This window comes from Chiloscyllium plagiosum, unplaced genomic scaffold, assembly GCF_037043375.1.
Source record: "Chiloscyllium plagiosum isolate Xiang-an unplaced genomic scaffold, Cpla_swu_hap1 HiC_scaffold_37, whole genome shotgun sequence".
NCBI lineage: Eukaryota > Metazoa > Chordata > Chondrichthyes > Orectolobiformes > Hemiscylliidae > Chiloscyllium > Chiloscyllium plagiosum.
The window spans coordinates 30,202,824-30,230,370 of record NW_028270175.1 but is presented as its reverse complement, the minus strand read 5'-3'; the positions used below and the strand labels follow the sequence as shown (position 1 = coordinate 30,230,370).

The 27,547-nt window shown below is 41.8% G+C and overlaps 1 protein-coding gene across 4 annotated transcripts in view; it reads left to right on the top strand.

Annotated features, from left to right (window-relative positions):
• LOC122540092 (rho guanine nucleotide exchange factor 10-like protein) overlaps positions 1-27,547 on the top strand; it is a 209,123-nt gene that overhangs the window by 103,705 nt on the left and 77,871 nt on the right. For 2 of the 4 annotated variants that reach the window (XM_087980555.1, XM_087980557.1), the window contains 6 exons: positions 1,195-1,286; positions 12,531-12,623; positions 14,074-14,249; positions 20,243-20,359; positions 21,807-21,915; positions 24,426-24,532. In XM_087980555.1, coding sequence (XP_087836681.1) covers positions 1,195-1,286; positions 12,531-12,623; positions 14,074-14,249; positions 20,243-20,359; positions 21,807-21,915; positions 24,426-24,532 — 694 coding nt within the window. Of the gene's footprint in view, positions 1-1,194; positions 1,287-2,506; positions 2,681-12,530; positions 12,624-14,073; positions 14,250-20,242; positions 20,360-21,806; positions 21,916-24,425; positions 24,533-27,547 lie in introns of those variants that run through there. The other 2 variants (XM_087980558.1, XM_087980556.1) reach the window with 2 other exon arrangements.

The window sequence follows — 27,547 nt, the reverse complement described above, 5'->3', positions numbered from 1 at the left end:
AACTTTGTTTTGTGAGCAATACAGGCAGATCGTATAGTTAAGGAGCATAGATAGTAAATAATAGGCAAACAGCAGCAAAACAACAACGCAGGTACAGGCGAGTGTTAAGAATTTGTGAGTCCATTCAATATTCTAACAACAGTAGGGTAGAAACTGTTACAAAACCGGCTGGTGCGTATGTTCAGGCTTCTGTACCTTCTCCCTAATGGTAGAGGTTGTAGAAAAACATTGCCAGGGTGGGATGGATCTCTGAGAATGCTGGCAGCCTTTCCTTGACAGCGGGCCTGGTAGATGGATTCTATAGATGGGAGGTTGGCCTTTGTCCAGACCGGGTTCACCACACTCTAACTGTCTCTGATCTTGAATGGTACAGTTGCCTTACCAGGTAGTGATACATCCAGACAGAATGCTCTCAATAGCACACCCATAAAGGTTGGCAAGGATATTTGCCATCATGCCAAATTTCCTCAGCTGCCTGAGGAAGAAGAGACATTGTTGGGCCTTTGTAACCAGTGCGTCCACATGAAGACTCCAGGAAAGCTTGTTGTGGATGACCACTCCCAGGAGCTTGACACACTCCACTCATTGCATCTCTGTGCTGTTAATGTGTAAGGGGGCATGAGTTACATCTTGCTGAAAGTCAATAATGAGTTCCCTGGTTTTGCTGACATTGAGAGCTAGATTATTCTCAGTGCATCATTTTTCCAGGTCTTCCACCTCCTGTCTGTAGTCTGTTTTGTTAGGCTATAATGTCGTCTTACCTTTGAATTATCTGTTAACACTTAAATCTGGGTTTGCATGTAAAACGTGTCCAATTGAGTAATATACCTGGGTACTTTGGATACAGTAAGATAAAGACTCATATTTACAAACTGCCTTTTGATATCTGTGGGATTTTCCAAAATGCTTGCCATCCATTCAAGTACATTTGAAGTGTAGCAGTGTTAAAATGCAGAAAATGCAATTGCAGGTTTGTTAAGAAAGCTCAACAGGTAACAATATAGTAAAGAACAGATCATTTGCTTCTTAGTCATATTGCTTAAGTGATAGAAGTTGGAGATTTGGGGATGATGGAGCCAGGAGATATGGAGCTGTGCCGCTGTATGGCAGCATTGGAATAAAGCAAACATTAGTGCAGATAATTTTTTTCATTGAGCAGGAACTTATGTGTTGTCCCATTGCCTGTGTTTCTAGGAGTCCTTCAGCTGTCCTGTGCACTGAATCGAACAGTAGCGGTGAGACTGGCATTGAGGATTTGTCTTGGAAGGAGAACATCCTGTATAATGGTAAGATGCCCTCAGTGGGTGGTTGTGCTAATTCTCCATGCACTGTGGTAACGTGAATAGCATATTGAGAGAAATGCCTGATTTGTTTCCTTATGGAACTGGTCTGGAGGAAAGCTGGTTGAGATCAGAGCAGTCTTTTAAGATACAGCTAGACTAATGAGAATATGTTAGCGTTATGATTTTTGAAAGTTTGACTGATCATCCTTACTGGTTTAATTTTTTTCCTTTTATGTTGGCTTTAGAACCTCTAAGCAAGCCATTCGGCCCATCAAGTCTCTCCTGACCCTCAAAAGAACATTTCACCCAGTCCCATCTGATCCCTGTATCCCTGCATTTCCCCTGACTAACCCATCTAGCCTGCACATCTTTGGACAATATGGACAATTTAGCATGGCCAATCCACCTAACTTGCATACTTTTGGACTGTGGGAGGGAACTGGAGCACCCGGAGGAAACCCACCCAGACATGGGGAGAATGTGCAAACTCAGACAGTCACTCGAGGCTGGAATCAAACCCTGGTCCCTGGTTCTGTGAGGCAGTAGTGCTAACCACTGAGCCACCCTTTTGTGTCCTCAGTTTGTCTTTTGTTGTGTAGTTCACATTGTATAGCTTGTGTTTATATTACAGTTTCATTTTCAGAGGAGATCAGATGTTGGGGTCTCCTGGGGTGGTAACCTAATTTATCTGTCACAAATAGAGGCCTCATCAGAAAGGCAGTGCATCTGACAGTATAGAACCATTTTGACACTGCATTTGATTGCCAGCTGAAATGTTTAGATTAAGTGTTTGGAATGGGATTTGAACTGAAACCTTCTGACTCAGTGACACACAGATACAGCCGTCAGAGAGTTCCTGATTTTTTTTTAGAAATAATGTCCTGAGCATTGAAAGAGGAATTCAACAGATTAAAATGGAATAAAGAAATGCACGGGGTTGAATTGAGTTAATTTGAAAAGCTCCAGGTACAGATAAAAGCGTGCCCATTTCACTCTGGTACATCTCCTGGTGACAGCCACATCCAGGATTCATCTGTTAATGTTAATGTTATTGTCTGCAAAGAGTCATTACAAATTAACCAGGGAACTGTCAGCAGAATCTACTGTCTTAAAGCTGACATAAGGAAATTTTACTGTGTGCCAGCTGTGGTTGTGTCATTTTCCCCAAGAGTCACAAGCTTCACGATTCAAGTTCCATTTCAGGCTGTAGAAGAAGAAACAAGGATGCTCCCCCAGTGTGGTGTTGAGGGAGTGTTGGAATTGCAGAGGTACTGACTTTGGGGTGAGACTTTAAACCGAGGACCCCCTTCCTATTCTGGTGACGTAACAGATCTCATGACATTATTTGAAAGAAGAGCCAGAGTCTCTTCCCTGGTGCTCTGACAAATCAATATCAGGTCAGTATCACATTGTCTTTTGGGGAAGTTTGCAGTGTGCGAAAATGTCTGCCCACACGCACAGTAACTATCTTCAGAAAGGACTGAATTGGTACTCAAGCACCTTGAATTGCCTGGTGATCATGAAAAGTGATGTATAAATATATGTCTTTCATTTGATGTTTGCAGGTAGCATTCTCATTACTATGAGCATAGAGAAATCAAGAATCTTGACGAAAGTGGGTACTGCAGACGCTGGAGATTAGAGTCAAGATTAGAGTGGTGCTGGAAAAGCACAGCAGCTCAGGCAGCATCCGAGGAGCAGGAAAATCGACATTTTAAGGGCTTTTGCCCAAAACGTCGATTTTCCTGCTCCTCAGATGCTTTTCCAGCACTACTCAAATCAAGAACCTTGCATAGTCTATACAAAGGATCTGTTACTCTCTCTAATCCGATTTACCAACTTACATTAACAGAATAAGTGAATTCCTATGTCATAAAAATAGAACTTTTCCTGCTTTTTGTTGGATCCTGACCAGCTTATATAGAGTCATAGAGATGTACAGCACGGTCCAACGGGTCCATGCTGACCAGATATCCCACCTAATCTAGTCCCATTTGCCAGCTCCTGGCCCATATCCCTCCAAACCTTTCCTATTGATATACCCATCCAATTGCCTCTTAAATGTGGTAATTGTACCAGCCTCCACCACTTCCTCTGACAGTTCATTCCATACACGTACCACTCTCTGTGTGAAAAAGTTGCTCCTTAGGTCTCTTTTATATCTTTCCCCTTTTACCCTAAACCTATGCCCTCTAATTCTGGACTCTCCCACCCTAGGGAAGAAAATAATAACCTTGGTTGTAACTAATTTTCAATGACTTCTAGGGATTGTGAGATAGTTTGGCACCTCATTTGATATATACAAAATAGAGAAAATACGAGAATGGTGGGAAAGTGAAAGAGTTTCTATGGCAAAGTGTAATGAAGGGATCTCTTTCAGCAGTCTCCGTGCTGGAATTACTTGGCTCATCTGGTGTTGATCTGTAACCTCAATGGTGAAACTTTTTCAGAGCAAAAGTCTGAAGCTACTTCCTCTCACTACTTCCCTATTGATGGTACCAGAATTAAAGTAGAGGCATTTGTAAAGAGGATCGATTCAAGAGATAAGCCGCAGAATATTAAACTTACTTCTCTTTTGAGGAGTTGAGGAGACTTTGCATCCCAGAATGCTCTAAGCTTAGACAAAAAAGAACCTAAAGAACTCTGGATGCTGGTAATCTGAAACAAAAACTGAAATTGCTGTAAAGTCTCAGCAGGTCTGGCAGCATCTGTGGAGAGAAATCAGAGTTAATGTTTCAGGTCCACCCGAAACGTTAACTCTGATTTCTCTCCACGGATGCTGCCAGACCTGCTGAGATTTTCCAGCAGTTTCTGTTTCTGTTGCTCTAAACCTACCTTCTGGAGTGGCAGCAGGGAGAAGTTTGTACTGTGGAGATGTGCCAGGGCAAGGGTAACTTTTTCTTCATTTCTACAGAAATGTAAGTGCTGCCAGTTCTGGCAGTGCCTACCAGATTATTTCAAGCAGTCTGTCAGAGTCGGTTCCTCAGAAGTGTACAGATGATTTCCAAATGCTTATGGTGTTGAATGATGAGCGTGTGTGGAGTAAATGTTAAATTGTCTTCCCCCAATGCTCGGGCCTCACTAGCTCTCACACCTATGAGATACTCCTCTGGCTGTGCCACCTTCGGACCAAGCATGGTCAGGTGACCAAAGAAACGTGACAACAAATGCCTGATTGTTTATTTGTCCTTTTGGCTTGGTTGCACGGCACCTGCCCTTTCCCTGATTGAGACCAAAACCAAATGGAATATAGGCAAAGAAAAAAATTGGAAAGGAAGAGATCACCAGGATTATTTCTACTCCCAACACTTAACAGCTGGTTTCAGAACAGCACAACACAAGTCTAAAAGCAACGTGACTGTCTTCAGTCCTGGTTACAGCTGTTGCAAGGCATGAGGATTTGTAAGAAAGGGTGTCGAGATAATTGTCTAAGGTCATGTTGAATCAACCTTATTGAATTTTTTTGAAGTAACAGAAAGAGTTGACAAGAACAACACAGTGGATGTGGCATATCTAATTCTTTGATTTTCTTTTCAACATATTTGATTTGGCCATGGATCACGACTTCTGGCTTTTTCCATTCTCCACCCCCACCCTCTCTGTCTACTAGCTCCTTCCACCCCCTCAAATTTTTCTGCACCCTCTGTGATGGTGTTAACAGGGAGGCACCACAATAGCCTTCGATCTGCCTGTCTGGGCCTTGATTAATGAAGCCACCGTAGATATTTTCCAATTGACCTGTTCAGAGATGTTATTGAAGACCTCTGGAGTAGCTGAGACTTGAACTCAGGCCTTCTGACTCAGAGGTAACCTTCCTAAAGTTTACTATTCCCATCAGTTCAGTCCTTGGTGCATGGCCTGTCATACTCCGTCGAGATGCTGTTATTCAGGGACCAATTATAATGGCTAGGGTAGTCGAAGTCAGGTCCCAAAAAACAGAAGTAATTGGGCCATGGCCATAAAACAGAAAATAGGATAAGAATTAAGGGAAGATTTCATAGATTGGCAAGAATTGGGAAATGGTGCCTCGCTGGGACTCATAACTGGAACCACTTTTGTTGAACTTGTACCTAACTGATTTATGATGTGGAGATGCCAGTGTTGGACTGGGGGTTGACAACGTTGAAAATCACAATGCCAGGTTATAATCCAACAGGTTTATTTGGAAGCACTCACTTTCAGAGCGCTGCTCCTTCATCAGATAACTAGTGGAGCAGGGTCATTAGACACAGAATTTATAGCAAAAGGTCACAGTGTCATGCATGCAACTGATGTGATATATTGAATAAACCTAGGTTGCTGTTAAGTCTTTTATCTTTTACAATGGGTTGTAACAGTGAAGCTCTGGAGATGGTGCAGACAAGATGTGTAAAGATGGGACTAGACTTGAACAATGAAGAACGGTTGAGCAAACAGGTCCTCCTTTCTCTCAGAAGGAAAAGGCAAAGAGGAGGTCTGATAGAATTTTAGTTTTAAATTAGGAAGGGTTTTGATAGTGCAGACATGGAAAAACTGCAAAACAAGTCAAGAACAACTGGGCAGAAAAACAAATGAATCACCATCAGATCAAATAAAAGTCTCAGACAGCACGGAGAATGTGGAGCTCAGTGCCACAGGGAGTGATTGAAGCAGATGTATTTAAGGGGCAGATCATCACTTTCATGATTGCTGGGAAACAGGAGCATGGTGGGAAGAGGTTTTTGAAGTTGGAGAAGGCTTATTAGAAACATAATCACTTTGTTGGGTTGACTGGCCTGTTTCTGTGTTGAGTTTATCTGTCACTGAGTGCCGAGTGATGGTTATTCTAGACAACTGGTTTTATATAAAAGGTTTTTATTTCAAGAATATGCTCTATTCATTGAAGATATTGTTATATGTATATACATATAGTCACAAACACAGTTCGGTTCTGTACAGTAGCATATCAAGGAAACAAACAAATGTTGGAGTTTGGCTCTATTTAAACAAGCCCAAGGCATCTCTTACTTGAACAAGACTATATTTACCAGCTTTTGAGGCAATGCGAGGGTCCAATAACTGAATGGACCCCAATTGGCATGTATGTGTTACAAAGCACCACGTAAGTTGCCTTTGTAGCAGTTTGTACTTCAGCTGTGAGGAGAGACGTCTGCAGTAAATGCTGATACTTTTCAGAGTGTAGGTGGCAGAGTCCATTTGTAGTAATATTCTTTTAAAATTAAAACCCTTGTTTATTCTAACCCATCCAGGAGATCCACAAATTTGAAGTGTGCCTTGCACCTTGACACACCTCGAGATTCCAGCTGCACTGCATCTCTCTTTTTAACAGTTTCAACCAGAGTGCTCTTCTTATCATTTGAATGGTGTTAATTAAGGAGAACCAGCTTGGATTCCTTAGGGAAAGTGATGTTTAACTACCTTGCTGGAGTTTTTGAAGAGTTAACAAGGTGGGTTGACCAGGGCAATGTTGTTGTTGCGGTGTTCCAGAAGACATCTGATACAGAGGCACACAATTGAACTGTGACCAAAGTTAGAGCTCATGGAGTAAAGTGGAAACACAGTGACAAAGTTGGCTGAGTGACTGGAAACAGAGAATAGGGGAGAATGAATGCTTAGAGGGTGGCAAAGATACATAGTGAAGTTCCCCAAGGGCCAACGTTGGGACCTTTGCTTTTTCAGGTAAATATTAATACTTTAAAACTTGGAGTACCAGGGCAGAATTTCAACGTTTGCGAAACTTGAATGTTCTGTGAACTGTGAGAGGGATAGTTTAGAACTGCAAAAGGACATAAGCAAGTTGGCAGAGTGGGTGGACAGAGGTAGATGAAAGTCATTGCAGAGAAGTGTGAGATGATGGATTTTGTTGAAAGAAAATGGAGAGACTGTATAGACAGAAGGGTACAGTTCTGAAGTGCAGAATGACCTGGATGTATATATGCATAAGGCAATAAAGATGGCTGGATGGGTGGAGAATACATTAAATAAAGCACACAGCATCCTTGGCTTTATTAACAGAGGCAAGAACTAGGTACTGCTGAACTTATGTAAGATACTAGTTTGGCCTCAGCTGGAGTATTGTGTTCAGTTCTGGGCACTGTATTTTAGAAAGGAAATGAAGGTTTCACAGAGAGTATAAAAGAGCTTTAAAAGTTTGGCTTCAGGGATGAAGACTTTTTGTTATGAAGATTGATCAGAGAAGGTGGGCATATTTTTCTTAGAGGAAAGCAGACAGAGAAAAGTCTGATTGAAGTATTTAAAATCATGATGGGTCTGGAGAGTAAATAGGGAGGAAATGCTCCCCCTTGTGATAGGATTGAAAATACCAGGCGGCAGATTGAAAATCATTAGTAAAAGAAGCAGAAGGGATTTGCGAAGCAACATTTTAATGCAGCGAGTGGTAAGGGTCTGGAATAAGCTGCCTGCAAGTGTGATGGAGACAGATTCACTTGAAGCACTAAAAGGGAATGAGGTGGCTATTTGAAAAGCAAGAACTTGCAGGGTTATGGAGAGAGAGCAGGAGAGTTGCACATTTGGTATGCTTTTCTTTATTGGTCACAGTATTGAGTATAGGAGTTGGGAGGTGATGTTGCAGCTGTACAGGACATTGGTTAAGCCACTGTTGGAATATTGTGTGCAATTCTGGTCTCCTTCCTATTGGAAAGATGTTGTGAAATTTGAAAGAGTTCAGAAAAGATTTACAAGGATGTTGCCGGGGTTGGAGGATTTGAGCTATATAGAGAAGTTGAATAGGCTAGGGCTGTTTTCCCTGGAACGTTGGAGGCTGAGGGGTGACTTTATAGAGGTTTATAAAATTGTGAGAGGCATGGATAAGGTAAATAGACAAAGTCTTTTCCCTGGGGTGGGGGAGTCCAGAACGAGAGGGCATAGGTTTAGGGTGAGAGGGGAAAGATATAAAAGAGACCTAAGTGGCAACTTTTTTCATGCAGAGGGTGGTACATGTATGAAATGAGCTGCCAGAGGAAGTGGTGGAGGCTGGTACAATTGCAACATTTAAAAGGCACTTGGATGGGTATATCAATAGGAAGGGTTTAGAGGTATACGGACCAAGTGCTGGCAAATGAGACCAGTTTAGGTTAGGCTATCTGGTCAGCATGGACGAGTTGGACCAAAGTGTCTGTTTCCATGCTGTACATCTCGATGACTGTGTGACTCAATACCAAAAGGCTGGTTTGCAGACAAGATGGATCCAAGGCGTGTGTAGAAGCAGAGCTTTGGCTGGCAACTGGTAGCTGATTGGTCTGTGGACTAGTGACCAATTATCAATGATAAAGACCTTCTGTCACCATCAGGTATGTGATTGGTTCCCAGGTAGCTGAAAAGCTTGGGGATGTGACTATTTTGGCAGAAACCAACTGCGGCCTCTCCTCATGTGTATGTAGGGGGAAAGCAAGAGTTTGAAATAGTAGAATTTTAATTAAATGATTGGTAAATGTTTACCTGTAGTTAGAATCTATTTATAATTAATATTTATATTAATTAAGTATAGAAACCTGACAAGTGCTTTCTGTAAATGTGGGTTTAAATTGGATACTTTTTGTAAAATCTTTAACTTTTCTAACAACTTCAGGAATAAATGAAGTTTAACAAAGGCTCTGGGGAAAGATCACAAACATTTTTCTCAGTATTGATAATCTGTCTTTTTTCACATTTTTCCTGTATTGTCCCACACCTTGCTATTGTTTATGCCACACCAGGGAAATTTCTTTCTTTCTATCTTTCTTTTCTTTTTTTTTTCTTTCCCCCTCTCCAAATATTTGTACTGACCAAGTCAATACACATCAGTGTTGAGCAATGCAATGCATCAAATAGTTCCAGATCACATAACACATGATTGGACCTATATTTCTGGTGTAAGGATACTCCTTGATTTGAAGCATCATCTGCTGTCTATATCCAGTATTGCAACTTTAGGGTTGAACTTGGTGATTACCTTGGATTATTATTGATTGTCTTTGCAATGTGAAAACCTACTCCCCTTGCAATTCTAATTTTCTTTCAAATCGGTTTGTTTGGGCATGTTGAACCTAAACGTCTGACTGAGAGGTAGGGTTAGTCCCACTATTGAGTGAACCTTTAAAGAAGTGTTTAGCTATGATTACATACACACCTGATACTTAGATACATGATTAACATAATGGGGGCAGGCAATGCAGTAATGGTGCAGCTGTCTCTTACAGAACCATTTAGGATACTTAGGGTAGATTTACTGCCACCAATCCTTCTCCTTGGTATTAATCAAATTCCTGATTCCAAATGGAGAAGGATGATTGTATAAAGTCTTGACAGAATTGTGGTCCTGTCTTGATAAACAGTATGGGTTTATTACAAAGAACTTAATAGTTACATTACATCTGAGGTACTTGATATTCTCTTGAGACATCAGGCTCAAATTAAAACTACATACTCCTGTTAGCTACATGGACTTGGGACTAAACATAATTTAGAGACACCCTACAAACCAAACCAACACAAATAATTCAATTGGTTATCTCTACCCAGAAAAAGCACTTCCTATCCTGACAGGTGGAGCTTTTCTCATGGATGTCAGTTAACCCTTTCAGATACTGCCTTATAACAAGTCAGTGGCTAGTCAGCAGAGAATTGGAGAGAGGTAACAATGATAGCTGTTTAATTCACAGTAATCAAATGCCATAATCCTCCTCAAAAATTCTCTGTGTAACACTCCACATTTTAATTATCTTACGCACCTCTGGAACAGTGGGGTAACTTGAACACAGGCATCCTGGCTCAGAGGTAGGGACACTACAACTGAGTCACAAGAATCCTAATCCACTAAATCTTTGAGAAGGAAATTGATTAATGCTTTGGTGAGGTGACATCAGGTTCCAATTGTTAAACCTTTTCATTTCATGTATATTAGTGAATTCACAGACCAATTCATAGCTAATCTTGACTTGCTTTAACTGATGTTCTCAATACATAAGAAAAACAATCAACTGAGCCTGAGTGGCAAGCCTTGTTATGGGTAGTCTTATAAGGGTCTCATCTCACAAATGAAGATAAGGCTCCTCTGGGCCTGGTTAACTCACAAGCCTTACCCAAATTTCTCATAGATCTTTCCAATTAACCTTGACCCCGTGGGTACAGGATTTTGGTCACATGGCACTAATAGCAGTGCACTATTAAAGTTTTGATAAGTACACAATTAAAGTAATTTGTCTTTGGAGACTTTCACACCTTGGCCCTCCAATATATTTTCAAACATTATTCTCTCCTGATCACATTTGTAAACTTGGAAATCAACTGGAATGTATTCAACACAAAAAGTGTCAATACAATTTGCTTGATTTCTGCCTGAAAAGTGTGTGTGTGTTTTTAAGATGGCTGTCAGGCTGGTACTGAACTCTACTTATTTATCACAGTATCTATTATCTTTTATTCTGGGGATACTTCAATCTGGGTGGGAACTACTGCCACCCTCCCCTTCCTTTCCTGACACTTCTCTGCTGTTTTGCCACAAATTCACTTCACTTTCAGAAATTGTGGAGATTGAGAAATTGCTGTCCATATGTTAGAGTGACATAATGATCATTGTTAAAAAAAGCAGAAATGCTATCTCCTGACATCATGAAACAAATTGAAGTGTCTGAATGCAAGCCTCCACTGAATTGAAGATTGATGCTGAATGATGCTCTTCAGCTGGGATTTATTTTGCTTAAAGTGCTCATTGTCTCATTGTTGATTGTAGCTGAGTCCTTTTCAGATTTCATCCATTTTCACTTCTCCCTGTGATGTGTTTATTTTTTTAAAAAAGAAGCCTCTTCCTGTTTGTGAGCATGCGGTGCCTTTGTTGTACCATGTCTGGTAATTTTCTCCTTTTTAGCTCTTTGTAAACTGGTACCAATTTCCTTAGTTGCTTTTTAAAATCAATTCCTGATGGATTCCCTGTAAGGCTGATTTGGGTGTAACCTTTTGGGTTCTCCTCAAATTTACTATTTGATCAGGAAAAAATAGTTTCTCCTTCTTTCCCTGCTCACGCAAAACCTCATTTCATGGTTTGTTGTTTCTTTTCTTTTCATTTCTGAATTGTTGCTTTATGTTAGGGTTTACTTTTCCTCAGATTTCAATCTTCGAGGGGAAAAGAATTAATCAATGACCTAGTTGTGCAGCGCTACCTCACTTTCCAGGTGACTTGAATCAAAGGTGACTTTAAAGAAATATAATTATGTTTGTTCCCAACCAAAGTATCCATTGTACTTTTGGTATCTTTGATCTTAAGTATTTTCAATTGAAGCATCTGATGTTTTTATTCTCCATGGGGTCACATGCCAGTTGTGAGCTGTTTGCTCCCTTGTTTCTCTGGGGACAGGTTTCCTAAAAATAGATTCTTGATGCATTTTTCTCAAGAGAAAATGTTTGTTCTAACTAAGGCAAATTTATGCTTAAAAAATACAAGAGTAAAACTTTATGATTTGTATTCAGTGTTTATTATCCCACAGCAAAATCTAGAGAGTACCATTTTCTTGGAGAGACTGCCCAGTTACTATTACCATTTGATATTCCCCATACTCCTGCATATAAAGAACAGATCAGAAAACTAGATATAGGGATAAGAAAGACACGTTGAAAGGCTTGTGTGTAGCATGAACTTACTGGATTAAATTGCTATCCAATTATTTGCTGCTTGTTATTCTGAGGGGAAGTGTGGGGATAAAATGGTATTTTGGATTCATTATCCAAATATGATTGAACAAGATTTGCATGTGTTCATTATATAATGAACATATGCAAATCTTGTTCAGTCACATATTTGGCCAATGAATCCAAAATACCTTTTATTTTTAATTCCCCTCAGAATACTGGCTTTGACTGCAGCCAACCAGTGTCAATATGCCAATCTGATAATTTCAGTGAATGTTTAATTGCTTAATTGGAATTTTGTTTTGAGTTGGTGACTTTCAGGTTCTCTGGTGTCAGGGGACTCTTGTGGCACAGTGATAGTGTCCCTATCTCTGAGCTAGGTGACCTACCTCCTTCAGAGGACATCATTGAAAAGGGTTGATTAGAAGATGTCTTCTCTAGTGTCAGGTGAATATGTGGTGAGCTGCTCTTTTTAACATGCTGGATTTTTCGAGAAAAGGAGAGTCTTGTATGTTTCTCCTATCCCAATTTGTTGCACCTAAGTAACTATCAATAAAGGTTTGATTGGATGCTCTGGCTATTAAACACATTGCAATGCTACTCACAAATTTTAACTTAAAATTACTTTTCTCGACACTGTTTCAGCCCAGTCTGCCTCAGCCCAGCATACATCAGGTGTAGAGGATGATGTGATCTATGATGATGTTACAAATGAAGATCAGTTTGCTGAGGAGCAGGGTAAGAGCTTTTTTTCACCAGAACTTCACTGCCAACCCATCACCTGCCTAGTTCTTCCTCTCCAGCTTATTTTCTTCATAGTCACACTGGGTTCTATGGCCATCAGCCACATTCTACCACCCAACTGGCCATTTCCACACAAATGGAGAGTGTTGGAAGACTGCTGTTCAGATCATTACAGTCAAAGGCCATTCTTTCTGCATTGGGCATCTCCATATGTTAACAAACACAGTGGGAATGGAGTCCAGAATGAACATTCTGATAGATTTTCATCACATCCTGTCTGGCATGGCCCTATACATCAGTGAAAGTGGAAATACAATGGTCATGATTTTTGTTACTCAGATAGTTAGCTTGATTTCCTGACTCACCAGACCCATTTCAGTAACAAGTCCCCCAAATGGCAGAGTGGACTAGTGCAGGATAGAGACTGGTGGTGCTGCCCCTCTCTGAGATGGCTGGTTACAAGACAATGATCGGTTCCCTGGGATTTAAAGGCTGTCAAACTCCCTAGTCCTCACTTTTTACCAGTTCCGTTCCCTCCTGACTGTCACACACTGCCCGTGACTCCTTGTAGGTTTCATACCAACTCAAAATCAACTTATGCTGGCACTGTCCCAATGACTCTGATACCCTTCAGCTCAATTTGTGTCCTTTCCATGCCCATTGTCCTACGTGTAGCACCATGAATCTTATAAGGGGCCATGAGGGAGAATGGGGGTTGTGCTGCGGAGGTGGCACAGAGGGGACATGTGAATGGGATCTCCTTGAGCTTGCCTTTTAAAAGATTTCTGAATTCCAACTCTTGATTTATGACTTCTGTGAGGTACCATGAATTCAAGTCATAGGGAGACTGGCCAGATCACATGAAAGCTGCAGAGAGCTTGGCAATACCGCAACGGTCAGGTTGGATGTGCAGGGTGTGGGCTCATTACTTGCACTGTTATCCTGAACCTCTGAAAATTGGGGGCACTGTGAATTCTAGAACCGGGTCCCACTCACTGTTTTAAAATGACATTGCTCATTGAAAATGTTGAACTCTTTCATTGCAGATGTCTGTATTCCAAGCAGATTTGGACACTTGTATCCACTCTCAACAGAAATGCTAAATGCATATTAATAACCATCGTTCTCAACATAGAGCAAACAAAGCCTATTTTTATACAGTGCTCCCTTTATCTTGCATTTTCAATTGCTCATAAAATTATTCTCTCAAAGCTCAGTCACTAATATTTGATATTTGTATCAAATGTATATCCTCGCTGTTCCTCTTGGTGTGCAGAATTCATTACTAAAGTATGGCTGATTGAAATCCCATAAGGTCCCTGATAAACTCTTGGTGTTTAATTATTTTTATTTGAATCCCCATAAGAGCTTATTGATATTGTCAAAGCTTCTGTTTGCCAATTGTTGGATTTTAAAAGCTGCTTTGTAATTTCACTTCCCGCAGTGCCCATGGAAGAATTGATCTACGATGATGTGAATCGGGAAGTAAATTGTATCAGTCCAGCACAGCTCGAAGACGGTTGGAGTTCCAGTGAATTTGAGAGCTATGATGATCACTCGGATGAAGAAAATAAACCTGGAGGAGAACAACAAAAGTCCAAAGCTGTCCTTCAGCCAAAGGTGAAAGTCACAGCAATCAACGATATTCGCAATCATTGCAATAGTCGGCCAAATGATTGGTGAAGTTTGACCTTTGCAGGTGTAATTATGTTTTGGTAGACCAGAGAGACAAATATTGCTGCCAGGATTCTGTTTACCGCCGTAGGAGTATTTATTGTTCAGTGAAGCTTTTTATCATGAGAAGTGAGAGGATGTTATGTCGAAAGCTTGCAGAAAAGCATTTCTGAAGTGGATTATGGCACCATCTCTGCAAATTTGGGTTGGGCTAAAATACATTGTCACTGGAGGTGAAGGTAGCTTAGCTGGTGTTGACCTGGTGGATTGTAAGGTCAGTGCAAAATATTCCTAGAATTAAGGATGTGATTCTTGGAAATTAATTGGAAAACGACAATGTAATTTTTAAGATGGAAATTGAGTATCCAAAGTCCATTTGAGTTGCAGAAACTGGGACAAAGAAAGCAGTGCCTTAGAGGTTTATGATGTTTCCTGATTAAACCAGAATTATCCCTAGAGGCCAAAGGATTTATTGAGTTGGGGTATGTAAGAGCCTGGCAAACTAAAGATTGGCTCCAATAGCTATGAAATTATTGGTTGGGCATAAAAGTTATGGTCAGAGTGGAAACTGCTTAATTTTTAAAAGGTATTTGAATTTCTCTGACTGAAAAGATCACATGTCCAGATTTTAAGTTTAAAGACTTTGAATGTAACAAACAAACTAAAAATAACACTGGCGAGAAGTGTTAGTCAACCTATACTTTAAACTAAAAAGGTAACCTATGTAATGTTTAACATGACTGAGAATCTGAAGCACTGTCATTAACTTTAGACTGTTCCAGGTAAATTATTTTCCACACTCATTGGCCTCCTTTCTTTTTCTTTGCAGGATTAGGACTTAATGTCCTAATTGACCCTAGTCTCAGAATTGGCACATATACACTTGCCATATCGGTGTGAATATCTTCTTCCGAGTACAAAAACAACCTGGGCCCCATTTTAAGTTTCAACATCCAAGCTTATTGTCAGACTGAATTCAGAACAGGTCACCCCAGAGCCAGTCAGCCTGGGTTCGAATCTCATTAGTTCTGAGTTGTCATAACACATCTGAACAGACATTTAAAAATATAAATATCTTTTGATGTAAGGTTGCTAATGGGGAGCAAAGCTTCAGCTAAGGATGCTTAAAGCTTTTAATCAGAAGGTTTGGAGAAAACAGTAGTGTCAGAAGCAAAGTTTATGGATCAGTTTTGTCACATTTTCCAGAATGGTTAAGAAATATGACCATTTAAATTTGTGTGTCTGACTTGTTCGGAAATTCTATTCTTAGGCTTTTCTGATTGGACCTTTTGAACTGGTTTTTTGGGTTCTAAGTTTGGAACATTTGGTCTTGTCAACTCAAATTTAATGTCCTAACTTTTTTTCCTCTGCTTCAAGGGAAATAAAACGCATATAGGAGATTCAAATTAACCTTTTGGTGACTTGGTGACTCATCAATCCAAATGTTCAATGTGATGTTTCGCTTTATAAATGTATGCTTTGGAAATCTTAAGTCGAGAACCAAATGATTTAACTTCTGGCTGGCGACTCTTTCTGGAGAAATCTTGGTTTGCTGTTGCAAGGTTTTTGTACCAGTTCTAATAATTCCTGCAGTTTTGGTTGGGTTGGAATGAAATAAGGTGGAAGAAATAGATGAAATCTGCCTATGAAACACTTTGGATTTTAGTTTGAATGTGGGTACCAAATATAATATTTCGTTTGTTAATAACACTCAACTAGATAGAACGCATGCTGTAAGGAAGATATAAAGTGCCTTTGACTGGATTTGGACAGACTTGATGAGTGGCAGATAGAATATAATATGAGATGCTTTTGTTGAAGAATAGATCTGAAGAGTGTTTTAAGTAGGAAGGAATCTGTACATCTTTGTCAATAAATTATTGAAAGCTAACATTCAGCTGCAGCAAGGATTAGGAAGACTGATGGAATGGTTAGCCTTTGTTGTACAGTGATTTGAGTACAGGAATAGTCAAGTCATTTTCTAATCAATCTGTTCAGAAATGCTATAACCCAGTTGTGGTGTGAGTGGGACTTCATCTCTTGCCTCTAGACTGAGAGGTAGATTTGCTACCACTGTGTCATGAGAGCTCTTCAGGAGTAGTGAAGTTGGCATCAATTACATATAACCTTGATTTGGCCACTCCTGGAGCACTGAGTGGAGTTATGGTTCCTTTACCTCAGGGAGAGAGTACAACAAAGGCTCACAAAACTTGGGATGATGAGAATGTCTTACGAGGTGTGTTTGAGTAAACTGGGCCTGTGTTCTGTAGAGCTTTGAAGAATGAGAGATGATTTCATTGAAATTTGCAATTACTTAAAAGGCATGGACTGGTTGGATGAAAGGTCCTGTTTCCATATTCTCTGACTCTATGATAGACAGGGTAGATGCAGGTAAGATGTTTCCTCTGGTTGGGGTGGCCATGCTAAGAGGGTACAACTTCAAAATAAGGGGAAAGTTACATGCTGCCAAGATGAGAAGATGGTTTTACATTTGGGTTGTGAATCTTTGGAAGCTCATCCTTTTTAGTAAGCGTAAAGTTGATTGGCATTTAGAAATCTGTCAAGGAGATAAAGGGTTAATGTAAGGATTGTCAGCCATGATCATAATGAATGGTGGAGCAGACTCAATGGGCTGAATGACCTACTCCTATGTTCCTACAAAGATAAAGGGTCAAATCAAGAAATTTAATGAATTGACTTGTAATTATTTTGTAATATCACTTGCTCTCTCTGTGGGAGAATAAAAGCCAACAAAGTTTCTGGGGTTGTGAGAAATGTTTTCCATAATACATTGAAATGTGGTTGTGGTCTCCATGGAGATGTTAAAACAGGAAGTGATCTTAATGAGAAAAATGTCACATTCAGTAGTGCAAAACCCAAATGAACAAGAAAGGTGTTGGTGAGAAGGGCAAAGAAGCAAAATATTTTGGACAGCACAATGCACATAGCACTCACCCCAACCTCAGGTCTGGACGTTTGTCAGATCACAGGTGGTCATGTGTATTGAAAGCACAAACGCTTATTTTTCACAGGGAGAAAGTGAGGACTGCAGATGCTGGAGATCAGAGTTGAGAGTGTGGTGCTGGAAAAGCACAGCAGATCAGGCAGCATCAGAGGAGCAGGAGAATCGACGTTTCGGGTAAGAGCCCTTCATCAGGAATGAGGCTTGTGAACTAACGGGTTGGAGAGATAAATGGGAGGGTGGTGGGGCTGGGGGAAGGTAGCTGAGAGAGCGATAGGTGGGGGTAATGGTGATAGAGGAGGGTGGAGCGGATAGGTGGGAAGGAAGATGAACAGGTCATGAGGGCGGTGCTGAGTTGGAAGGTTGGAACTGGGATAAAGTTGGAGGGGGGGGTGGAAGGGAAATGAGGAAACTGGTGAAGTCCACATTGATGTCGTGTGGTTGGAGGGTCCCAAGGCGGAAGATGAGGCATTCTTCCTCCCGGCGTCAGGTGGTAAGGGTGTGGCGATGGAAATGGCGCAGGACCTGCATGTCATTGGCAACGTGGAAGGGGGAGTTGAAGTGTTCAGCCACGGGGTGATGGGGTTGCTTAGTGCAGATGTCCCAGAGATGTTCTCTGAAGCGCTCTGCAAGTTAGGAGTTCTGTCTCCCCAATGCAGAGGAGACCAGATCGGGAGCAACGGATATAGTAAATGACGTGTAGAAATGCAGGTAAAATTCTGGGTGTGGAAGGCTCCTTTGGGGCCTTGGACGGAGGTGAGAGGGGAGGTGTGGGCACAGGTTTTACAGTTCCTGAGGTGGCAGGTCCTGGGCCTCCTCCATCGCTACACCCTAACCACCTGCCATCCAGATGAAGAACGCCTCATCTCCCACTTTGGGACCCTCCAACCAAACGGTATCGATGTGGATTTCGCCAGTTCCCTCATTTCTCCTCCCCCCACCTTATCCCAGTTCCAACCTTCCACCTGGCACTGCCCTCGTGACCTGTCATACCAGTCCATCTTCTTGCCCACCAATCCGCTCCACCCTCCTGTCCGACCTATCACCTTTACCCTCACCTCCATCTACCTATCAAACTCTTAGCCACCTTCCCCTCCCCCCCAATTTATCTCTAAACCTCCTTGGCTCACAAGCCTCAATCCCGATATAGGGCTCTTACCTGAAACGCCAATTATCCTGCTCCTTGGATGGTGCCTGACCTGCTGTGCTTTTCTAGCACCACATTTATATTTCACAATTGGGTAAAGGCATCACCCGCATGCACCTATCACAAGCCTAACAGATAAGTAATTTTTCTTTTGGACACCAGGAAAATGATTTCGGATATCCACACCGTATCAAGAAATGATATGAGTAAAGATTGTGCAGAGCCACTAGATCAGGACTTCCCAAAGCTGGGGATGTTGGAACTGCAAAAGGGGAGTTGCGAGTTGATATTTTGGAGTCCCATGCTCTGATATAGTGATACCCACTACCTTGGAACTCTAACCCAGTTACAACAGCCATGTTCCTCCTCTGACAGGCCTCTGCCCTCCTGCACTCCCCCTCCCACCAACCTCCAACAACTCCATGGAGAGTTGTGGCAACTTTCAAACCATGAAAGGGGTCACATTAAGGGGGTCACATTTAGGGAGCGCAACATTAGCTGCCACTAAAGGGAAAATTGATATTACTGTGGGTTTTGAGCCTGAGTATTTTTTTTATATAAAGTCTGTGACCCATGAAAAGTTGAGGTGGAACTGCTGGTTGCTCGTTAGTGAGTGCAGTGTGGAGGTGATTCAGGCAGTCCCTTTGTTTGATTTCATAATGCTAAAGTTAATTAAGTCAAATTGAGAAACATTTGGCTACAAATTGGGACAAATGTAGGGATCTCTGTTAACAGTCTAGTGGCATTCTTGCTAGACTGTTGATCCATGGAGGTTGAAACTTTATTGCTGGAACAGCACAGCAGGTCAGGCAGCATCCAGGGAACAGGAGATTCGACGTTTCGGGCACAGGCCCTTCTTCAGGAATGAGCAGAGAGTGTTCAGCAGGAGAAGATAAAAGGTAGGGAGGAGGGACTTGGAGGAGGGGCGTTGGAAATGTGATAGGTGGAAAGAGGTCAAGGTGAGGGTGATAGGTCGGAGTAGGATGGAGGCGGAGAGGTCAAGAAGAAGACTGCAGGTCAGGAAGGCGGTGCCGGGCTGGAGGGATCCGGCTGAGACAAGGTGGGGGGAGGGGGGGATGAAGAAACTGGTGAAGTCCAAGTTCATCCCCTGCGGTTGGAGGGTTCCCAGTCGGAAGATAAGACGCTCCTCCTCCGACCGTCGGGTTGTTGTGGTTTGGCGGTGGATGGCCTGTTGATCCATGGAACCAGGCAAAGTTCTGGGAGCCCTGGTTTGAGTCCTGGCATGGCAGATAGTGAAATCTGAATAAATAAAAATCTGGAATTATGGTTTTCAAAGTAGTTGATAATGTGGTTGCTAATGTGTAGGTTTGGATCAGAAATGGTTGAATTTAGATATAAAATACCATCTGGTGGTGTGTGGTGCATTTCAGTTTGTGTTGGTGATGTGCTGTATCTTTGACAATTGGACCTGGAGGTGGTTCCTTTTTGATGTCACTGGGTGTTCGGCTTTATTGCATAGGGTGCACTGCTTGCTTCAACTGTGCTTGTTTCCACACTTGCACTTAATGCTTCCCAAATGAAGATGTCAGTCCTTGATGCAGATGTGGGTACGCTCAAAGGAGACCTTTATTAAACTTTTGTTAAATTGTAAAGCCCATAGGATTACCATCTGACCTCCAACATTAACTTCATTTCTTACTTGCAGTGCTTGTATCTTTTTTTAATAGCAGTACTGGACTTTTCATTAAATGTTAACGGGCACGGTATCTTTTCATACTACGTCACTAACTCTCATGCACTTCTATTCCTCTGCCACCCATCTTTACTTCTCTTTCTTGTGCTTGTCCTTTCCTCCTGATTGCTGCTCAGCTTTCCCCGGATCTCAGTAGACTGAAGGAGAAGTACGCCAGGACTAAGAGAGAATTCCTGGCAATGAAAGTCAGGGGCAGAGACGTACAGGAGCTGAAACAGCGATATGACTGCAAGGTACCTTTCTCTTCTCCTCAGATTAGAGAACCCCTGCAGCACTAATACTACCAGGGAGTAAGATTTCTATTTTGCATTAAAGACGAAATTTGGGCAGTCTCAACCCAGTTTTTAAGGGCATGGCCGGACAGTAGGAATTGACCCCAATTTCAATGAAGTCACAGGATTGAGATCAGCCACCATTGCAATAGTATTAATTTCTGAGGTTGTAGATGAGATTGTTGGGATTGAGCACAGAAAACTTCCTAACTTTATCTAACTCCTCGATACTTGACCTGTGAGTGCTTGAGCTAACACTGTGCTCCTCAAGTGCGCAATGTTCCATTTCTCAACCCTACCATTCCTCACCTTGCTAATCTTTAAAAATCCAGCATTGTTAACAGACTCATTTACGTTAGACAAAATACTTTTTTGGATACTGCGTTTATTTTTTTAAAAGTGCTCTGTCTGATGCCTCACCACACTGCTTTAATTCTTTAAGCTTCCACATTGCAGAAACACCTCCAAAATGGGGGGAAAAAAAATTAAGTCTCTACCTAGAATGCAGTGTACAGTTTTGGTCCCCAGCCTTAAGTAGAGTTAGACTTGCATTGAAAGCAGTTTAGGAAAGGTTCTCCGAGCCAATTCCAGTGATGAAGAGGTTGTAGGACAAGGTTCGGCAGGATGGGCTGTTCCCCATTGAAGTTTCAAAGAAGTCGTTTTGAAACATATATGATTTTGAGGGGGTTTGACAAGCAGGATCTGGTGGTGGATGGGGTATTCCAGAACTAGGAGTCAAAACAAAGGCTTTTATGACCACCTTATGGAGGAGTTTGTGGGTTTTTAGTCTTTGTAATTCTATTGCCCAGAAAGCTGTGAAGCTAAGTTATTGAATATATTCAAGGCTTTGGTTTTTGATCTATAAGGGAGTCGAGATTGTGGTCAGGCAGAAAAAATGGAGTTAAAGCCACAATAATACCAGCCATGATCTCATTGAATGTCAAAACAGACTTGACAGTCCAAATGACCCATCTCCTCCTCCCATGTCCTACCAATCTCAGGGGAGCGATTTGATTAATTTTAAGTTATGGGAGTAGAACAATTAACGATACAAACTGTTTGTTTGATTCCTAACGATGAGTGAAGATTGTATTGAGAATGTGCATGTAGAACTTGAGAGAAGCAAAACAAGGAAGGTAACAGCTTTAGTAACAGAAACAATTGTGCTGGTGATAAATTTGAAGTTAGATTTTCTGGACTCCAGACCTTGGTGTGTTTCTTTTCTAAGAGAAAAAAACAACTATATTGCTGGAAAAATTGTGCTTGAAGTTTGCTTTGATTTTTAAAGTCATCCCTCCAGCTATTGGTAGTCTCAGTTTGATTAGTGTCACTGGTATAAGGCTAGTAGCTCTAGAATGGCTGCTCTGTTGTCTATGCTTATTAATTGTCACGTTATTCCATTGCCCAGATGCAGCAGCTAATGAAGGCAGCAAGAAATGGAACGAAGGATGGACTGGAAAAGACAAAAAATGCAGTAATGCGTAAAGTGTCATTCCTTCAAAAGAGAGAGCCTCAAGGTATGGGCATTAGTTTGAGTTGCATTCTGGACTCTTGAATCATAATTAATGTCATTACTTTTCAGAATTTTGTAAGGAAATGCAACTTCTGCCTTGTGACTTCTTAGATTTCATAACCTTATCTTTTCTGGTGTTTTACATTTGTTATCCCATATGAGCTGTAGGGGATAGTGGATCCCTGACTGTGCTTGCTAGTGACCCACATTTAGATATTGATGGAATTTTAATACCCTGTCAAATAGGACAGTTGGGTTAGGATTTCTGTGATGCTTTAGCAAATCTTTAAGATATATGGAAGAACTTTTCCTTGGCCTGATCTTCAATCTTATCACCGTATTCTCCCAGCTCGTCCTTCTCTGGGCAATTTGCTGTCTGCCATTTGTCTTTTCTGACAACTTGCTCTGTGAGCCTAATGTTTTGTTAACATGACCTTCATGATCCTTTTAACTGTCCTGACATTGATGTTTCAAGGCACCACCATTATCAGCAGCAATCCCACCACACGAGGAAAGCTGGAGATTTTCCTCAGGGATGCATTTCAAAAGTACACAGTGATCCCAGAGCTATGTTAGATTAACAGAACGCTGTCATGGTGACACTCATAACGTGTACAAATAGTATTGGGAAATTCGGGTTCAAAAAGTTCAAAGGTTTTTAGTTGCTATTTGGAGAGACTTTAGGCAAAATGCCAGAGAGTGATAATGGAGGTAATTTAGAGCTGACTAACTTCGTGCGTTTGCAAGGTGTCCATTCAGCCCTCTTTTTTTTTTATATACCGGAAAGAACCTTTAGTTGCCAGTCACAGCATTTAAATGGGAAATGATAGCAGAGTTTTTCCAGCACTACACTACCAAGAAGCTCAGCTGAGTATTATGAAGCCTGCTTGCGTTTTAAAATATATAGTTAATTCTGAATTAAAAACTGGCATATAGGGGATAAACAGCTCATTTCTAATCTCCTTTTGTGAATGAATACGCTGCTGACACTTGGTAAAATGGGTCTTGGTGGTGCCAAGCAAGTGATAACGAATAAACGACTGTTTCTATATCATGCTGAGAGGAGAAAGGAGCATTGGGCAGGTTATGAGATAGGCTGCCCAATCACCTGATGAGCCCAACGATTGAAAACTATCTACAAGAGTCTGTGTGTGAACTGTGCAAGGCAGCTAATGTCAATGGAACAGTCCACCAGCATCTATTTTTTAAAAAAAAAATGAACCAAGGCTGGTGCTAGAGATTTGACCTTCTATGAGAAGATTGACATGCATTTTTTCCACCCAGATACCATCTTTCAGTCTCTGCTGCAATGTTAGTTAATCTATTAGGCATAAACACCTGCTCAAATGATCTAATCTATCGCGTGAGGGTTTCCTGCCAGCTCTAATTGGTGACTTCCTGATGTAATCTTATTGCCCTGTTCCAAATATAGAGGCCCATCTTTTAGGGAAGCACTTGCTGTAGGAGTTGCATTTTGAGCTGTGTTCCAGACAGAGACAGCAGAAATTGTCATTTTAAAAATGCTAAGTTTACAGTAGACCATAGATCCACATGGAGGCCATCTGTTTACATGAATGAAACAAGACAACCATGATTTTGAATATAAGAAGATTGATTTTTCTTGGCCTTCACTTTAATTGCTGAATCACACTGATCATTTCCAGGAGTGAGAGCTGTTCTCATCTGTAGCAACCATTCTTCATCTTGTGTAAATTTTCCCAATGAGAATCAGCAGCTGATTGATTTCTGTCCTTGTCCGTCTTAAATCTGATCAACTCACGAAGCGATGGCTGACAGGAAGCCTGGCTGATTTTATTTTTAAAATAATAATTCCTTTTCCCCTTGCTCAGAGGACATGGGGCCGACTGCAGGACTGTGCCCATTACTGCTGGTGACATCAGTTAACTGGATTCCAGGCCTGGCCTGAACTCCGGAATCTCTTTACACGCAAAAAGCAAAGAAACTACAGACACTGGGAATACTGGCAACACCCAACCTATCAGACATAACATCTATAGAGAGAGGAGATGAGTTCACATTCAGACATAGATTGTTTAGTGTGGGAGATATTAGAACAACATTTAGAAGAAAACAGATTAAACAGTGAGGGAAGAATTACGATTAATCACCAGTTTGAACTATGACTTCTTTTGGTCTTCATTTTTTTTCTATTTTGTTCTGTTCCTTGTTAAATACCATTTCTCATATCTTCGAATGCATCCACTTTATGGGAAAAAAGCATATTGTGCTATAATGCGCATTTCATCAACACAAAATGGCTGTAATGTGAGAGATGAATTGGGGGTGTTGTTTCTAAAGTGCAAAATTTTAAAACTTTTAAAAGCTGTAATGCGATTACATCGCCAACACTTGAGTGCGGTTTCTGAAGTGTGATTTTTCTATAATCCGGGCTTGCACAAGAACGCAACCGTTGCATTATAGGAGAGCTGACTGTATTGGGTCACTTACTTCCAGCATTTGACGTAATTCTGTACCTTCATTTTCTCCTTCCAGACCAATATGAGGAGGATGATGCTGGCTATCTTGATGTTCAGGTATCAGACTCGAAACATCCCCCACCAGAGCTAGGTCCGATGCCTGCGGGGCTGACTCCTCAACAGGTCTGTAGCCTTTCATGCTTCAACTCTGCATCGTTTCTTCACAGCTTGACAGCTGCCTCATGCAGGGTGGGAAGGTCCCATGGTTGTTCACCTCGTTGATCTTGGCCTGATCAGGAAATGTTGCAACTGGTCTTGCTGACCCTAGTTATAAAGATGGAAAACCTCAGTGAGATTTCCTGCTGTTGTTGTTTGTTGCATAAGGAGGAGGGGCACGTAGTTTCCCAATCAGGGGAAATAAGAGTCAAAGAGCTAGCAAGGGACTTGTTCCCATTTTTCTAATAGTTGTACGCTTGGACTGATCTTTAGAAGAGGGTCACTCGTCCTTTATCAATTTGGCCTTTTCTCTACATTTCCCACTTCACCTAATCAATGCCAGTGACTTTTCTTCCCTGTGGTGGCTTACTCAAATAGTTCTGGATGCTCATTTAGAATTAGCATTAGAATTCTTAAGATGTGGGAACAGACCCTTCGGCCCAGCAAATCCACACCAACCCTCTGAAGAGTAACCCACCCAGACCCATTCCCCTATTACTCTATATTTCTCCCTGACTAATGCACCTAACCTACACATCCCTGAACACTGGACAATTTAGCATGGCCAATTCACCTGACCTGCACATCTTTAGAATGTGGGAGCACCCGGAAGAAATCCACACAGACACTGGGAGAATGTGCAAACTCCACACAGACAGGCGCCCACGGCTGGATTCGAACCTGGGTCTCTGGCGCTGTGAGGCAGTAGTGCTAACCACTGAGTCACCGTGCCACCCCTAGGAGGTATCTGTACTCTTCCTACTGGCAGAACAGTTCTTTTTTCAGATTTTCAAAACATTCATCCATGGGATGAGGGTGTCACTGGCTGGGCCAGCATTTATTGCCCAGAGTTTCCCAGACCCACAGCAGTGTGGGTCTTGAGTCACATGTAGGCCAGACCAGGTAAGGAGTTCCCTTCTTTGAGGAGCATTAGTGAACCAGATGGACTTTTCCCGACAATCAACGATGGATTCACGATCATACATGAGAACAGAAGTTGCTGGAAAAGCTCAGCGGGTCTGGCAGCATCTGTGAATACAAATCAAAGTTAACATTTCGGGTCTGGTGACCCTTCCTCAGAACTGACGGTAACTAGGAAAATGTTGGTTTATATGCAGAAGATAGGGTGAGGGGAAAGGGGTAAGGAATAAATTATACATAGGGATAGAGCCCAAAGAGAGAGAACAGTTGGACAGAGTTGATAACTATCTGGCTGGGATGGTGAACAGCTGTTAATGAAGATTGTTAGTGGCTAACAATAGGTAGTGTGTAATGGCAGACTATGTGATAACAAGATATGGTGTGTGTAGTAACAGGCTAGGACATGGGGGAGTTCAGGCCTTAAAAATTGTTGAATTCGATATCGAGGGCTCCCACGCGGAAAATGAGATGTAATTTTTCCAGCTTGTGCTGAGTTTTGCTGGAGCACTGCAGCAAGTCTGAGATAGAGATGTTGGCCAGGGAACAGGGTGGGGTGTTAAACTGGCAGCTCATTTTGCGGGCAGAAGGGAGATATTTTTTGTAGCGGTCACCCAGTCTACGTCTCATTTCCCCAGTGTAGAGGAGCGAATGGATTAACCGTCCAGCGATAATACCACTAGACCATCACCTCCCCTATGGGGATGGAGGGGCCTTGCCTGCTTTTGAGGGTTGCAATATTTGCTTCATCTGGGTAATAGGCCACCTGTGCAACCTTGACAGAAAAGCATAAGAAATTGGAGCAGGCATTGAGCACACAGCCTATCAAGCTATCTCTGCCACTCAGTATGATCACGGCTGATCTATGGCTTCACTTTTCCGCCTGCTTTCCTTAATCCGTGATGTCCTGAGAGACTAAATTCTGGTCTGTTCCAGCCTTCAATGTATCCAGTAAGGCAGCATCCAAAACCCACTGAGGTAGAATTCCAAACTTGCACCCTTTGAGTGAAGAAATTTCTCCTTTTAGTCCAAAACAATTGCCTCTTATCTAGAGACTGTGACCTTGCGTTAAATTCTCCAGCCACCACTTCTCACTATCTGCTTCATTAAACCTCCTCAGAATCTTGAATGTTTAAATGAGATCAGCTCTCATATCTCTAAACTCGAGAGAATATAGACCCGATTTACTAAGCATGTCATGACAGGACAACCTCCTTAGCCCAGAGACCAATCCTACGAAACTTTGCCTGTACTGCCTCACGTGCAAGTATATCCTCTGTTAAATGTGAAGACCAAAACTGCAGAGTTCCACATGAGTCCCATACAATTGTAGCAGCATTTCTTTATTCTAGTCTTCCAATCCTTTCACCATAAAGACCAATATGAAATTTCCCTCACTTGCTGTACCTGTACCTACTTGCTTTGCTCTTTGTAAGAGCATTCCCAAGCTTCTCTGAACATCAACATTTCTAGATTTCACCTCCTTCTGAAGGAACATTCTGCCGTTCTTAAGACCCAACTGAATAACCTTATACTTCCCTGCATTATACTCCATCTGACACCTTGTTGCCCAGGCATTGAATCTGTCTACCTCTTTCCACGTCCAGGTCCTCCTGTCAGCTTATATAGAACATTACAGCGCAGTACATGCCCTTCAGCCCTCGATGTTGCGCCGCCCTGTCATACTAATGTGAAGCCCATCCCACCTACACTTCCATGTACGTCCATTTGCCTGTCCAATTGACGACTTAAATGCACTTAAACTTGGCGAATCTACTACCGATGCAGGCAAAGCATTCCGTACCCTTACTACTCTCTGAGTAAAGAAACTACCTCTGACATCTGTCTTAAACCTATCTCCCCTCACTTTAAAGTTGTGTCCCCTCATGTTTGTCGTCCCCATACTTGGAAAAAGGCTCTCCCTGTCCATCCTATCTAACCGTCTGATTGTCTAGTATGTCTCTATTAAGTCACCTCTCAACCTTCTTCTCTCTAATGAGAACAGCCTCAAGGCCCTTAGCCTTTCCTTGTAAGACATACCTTCCATACCAGGCAACATACTAG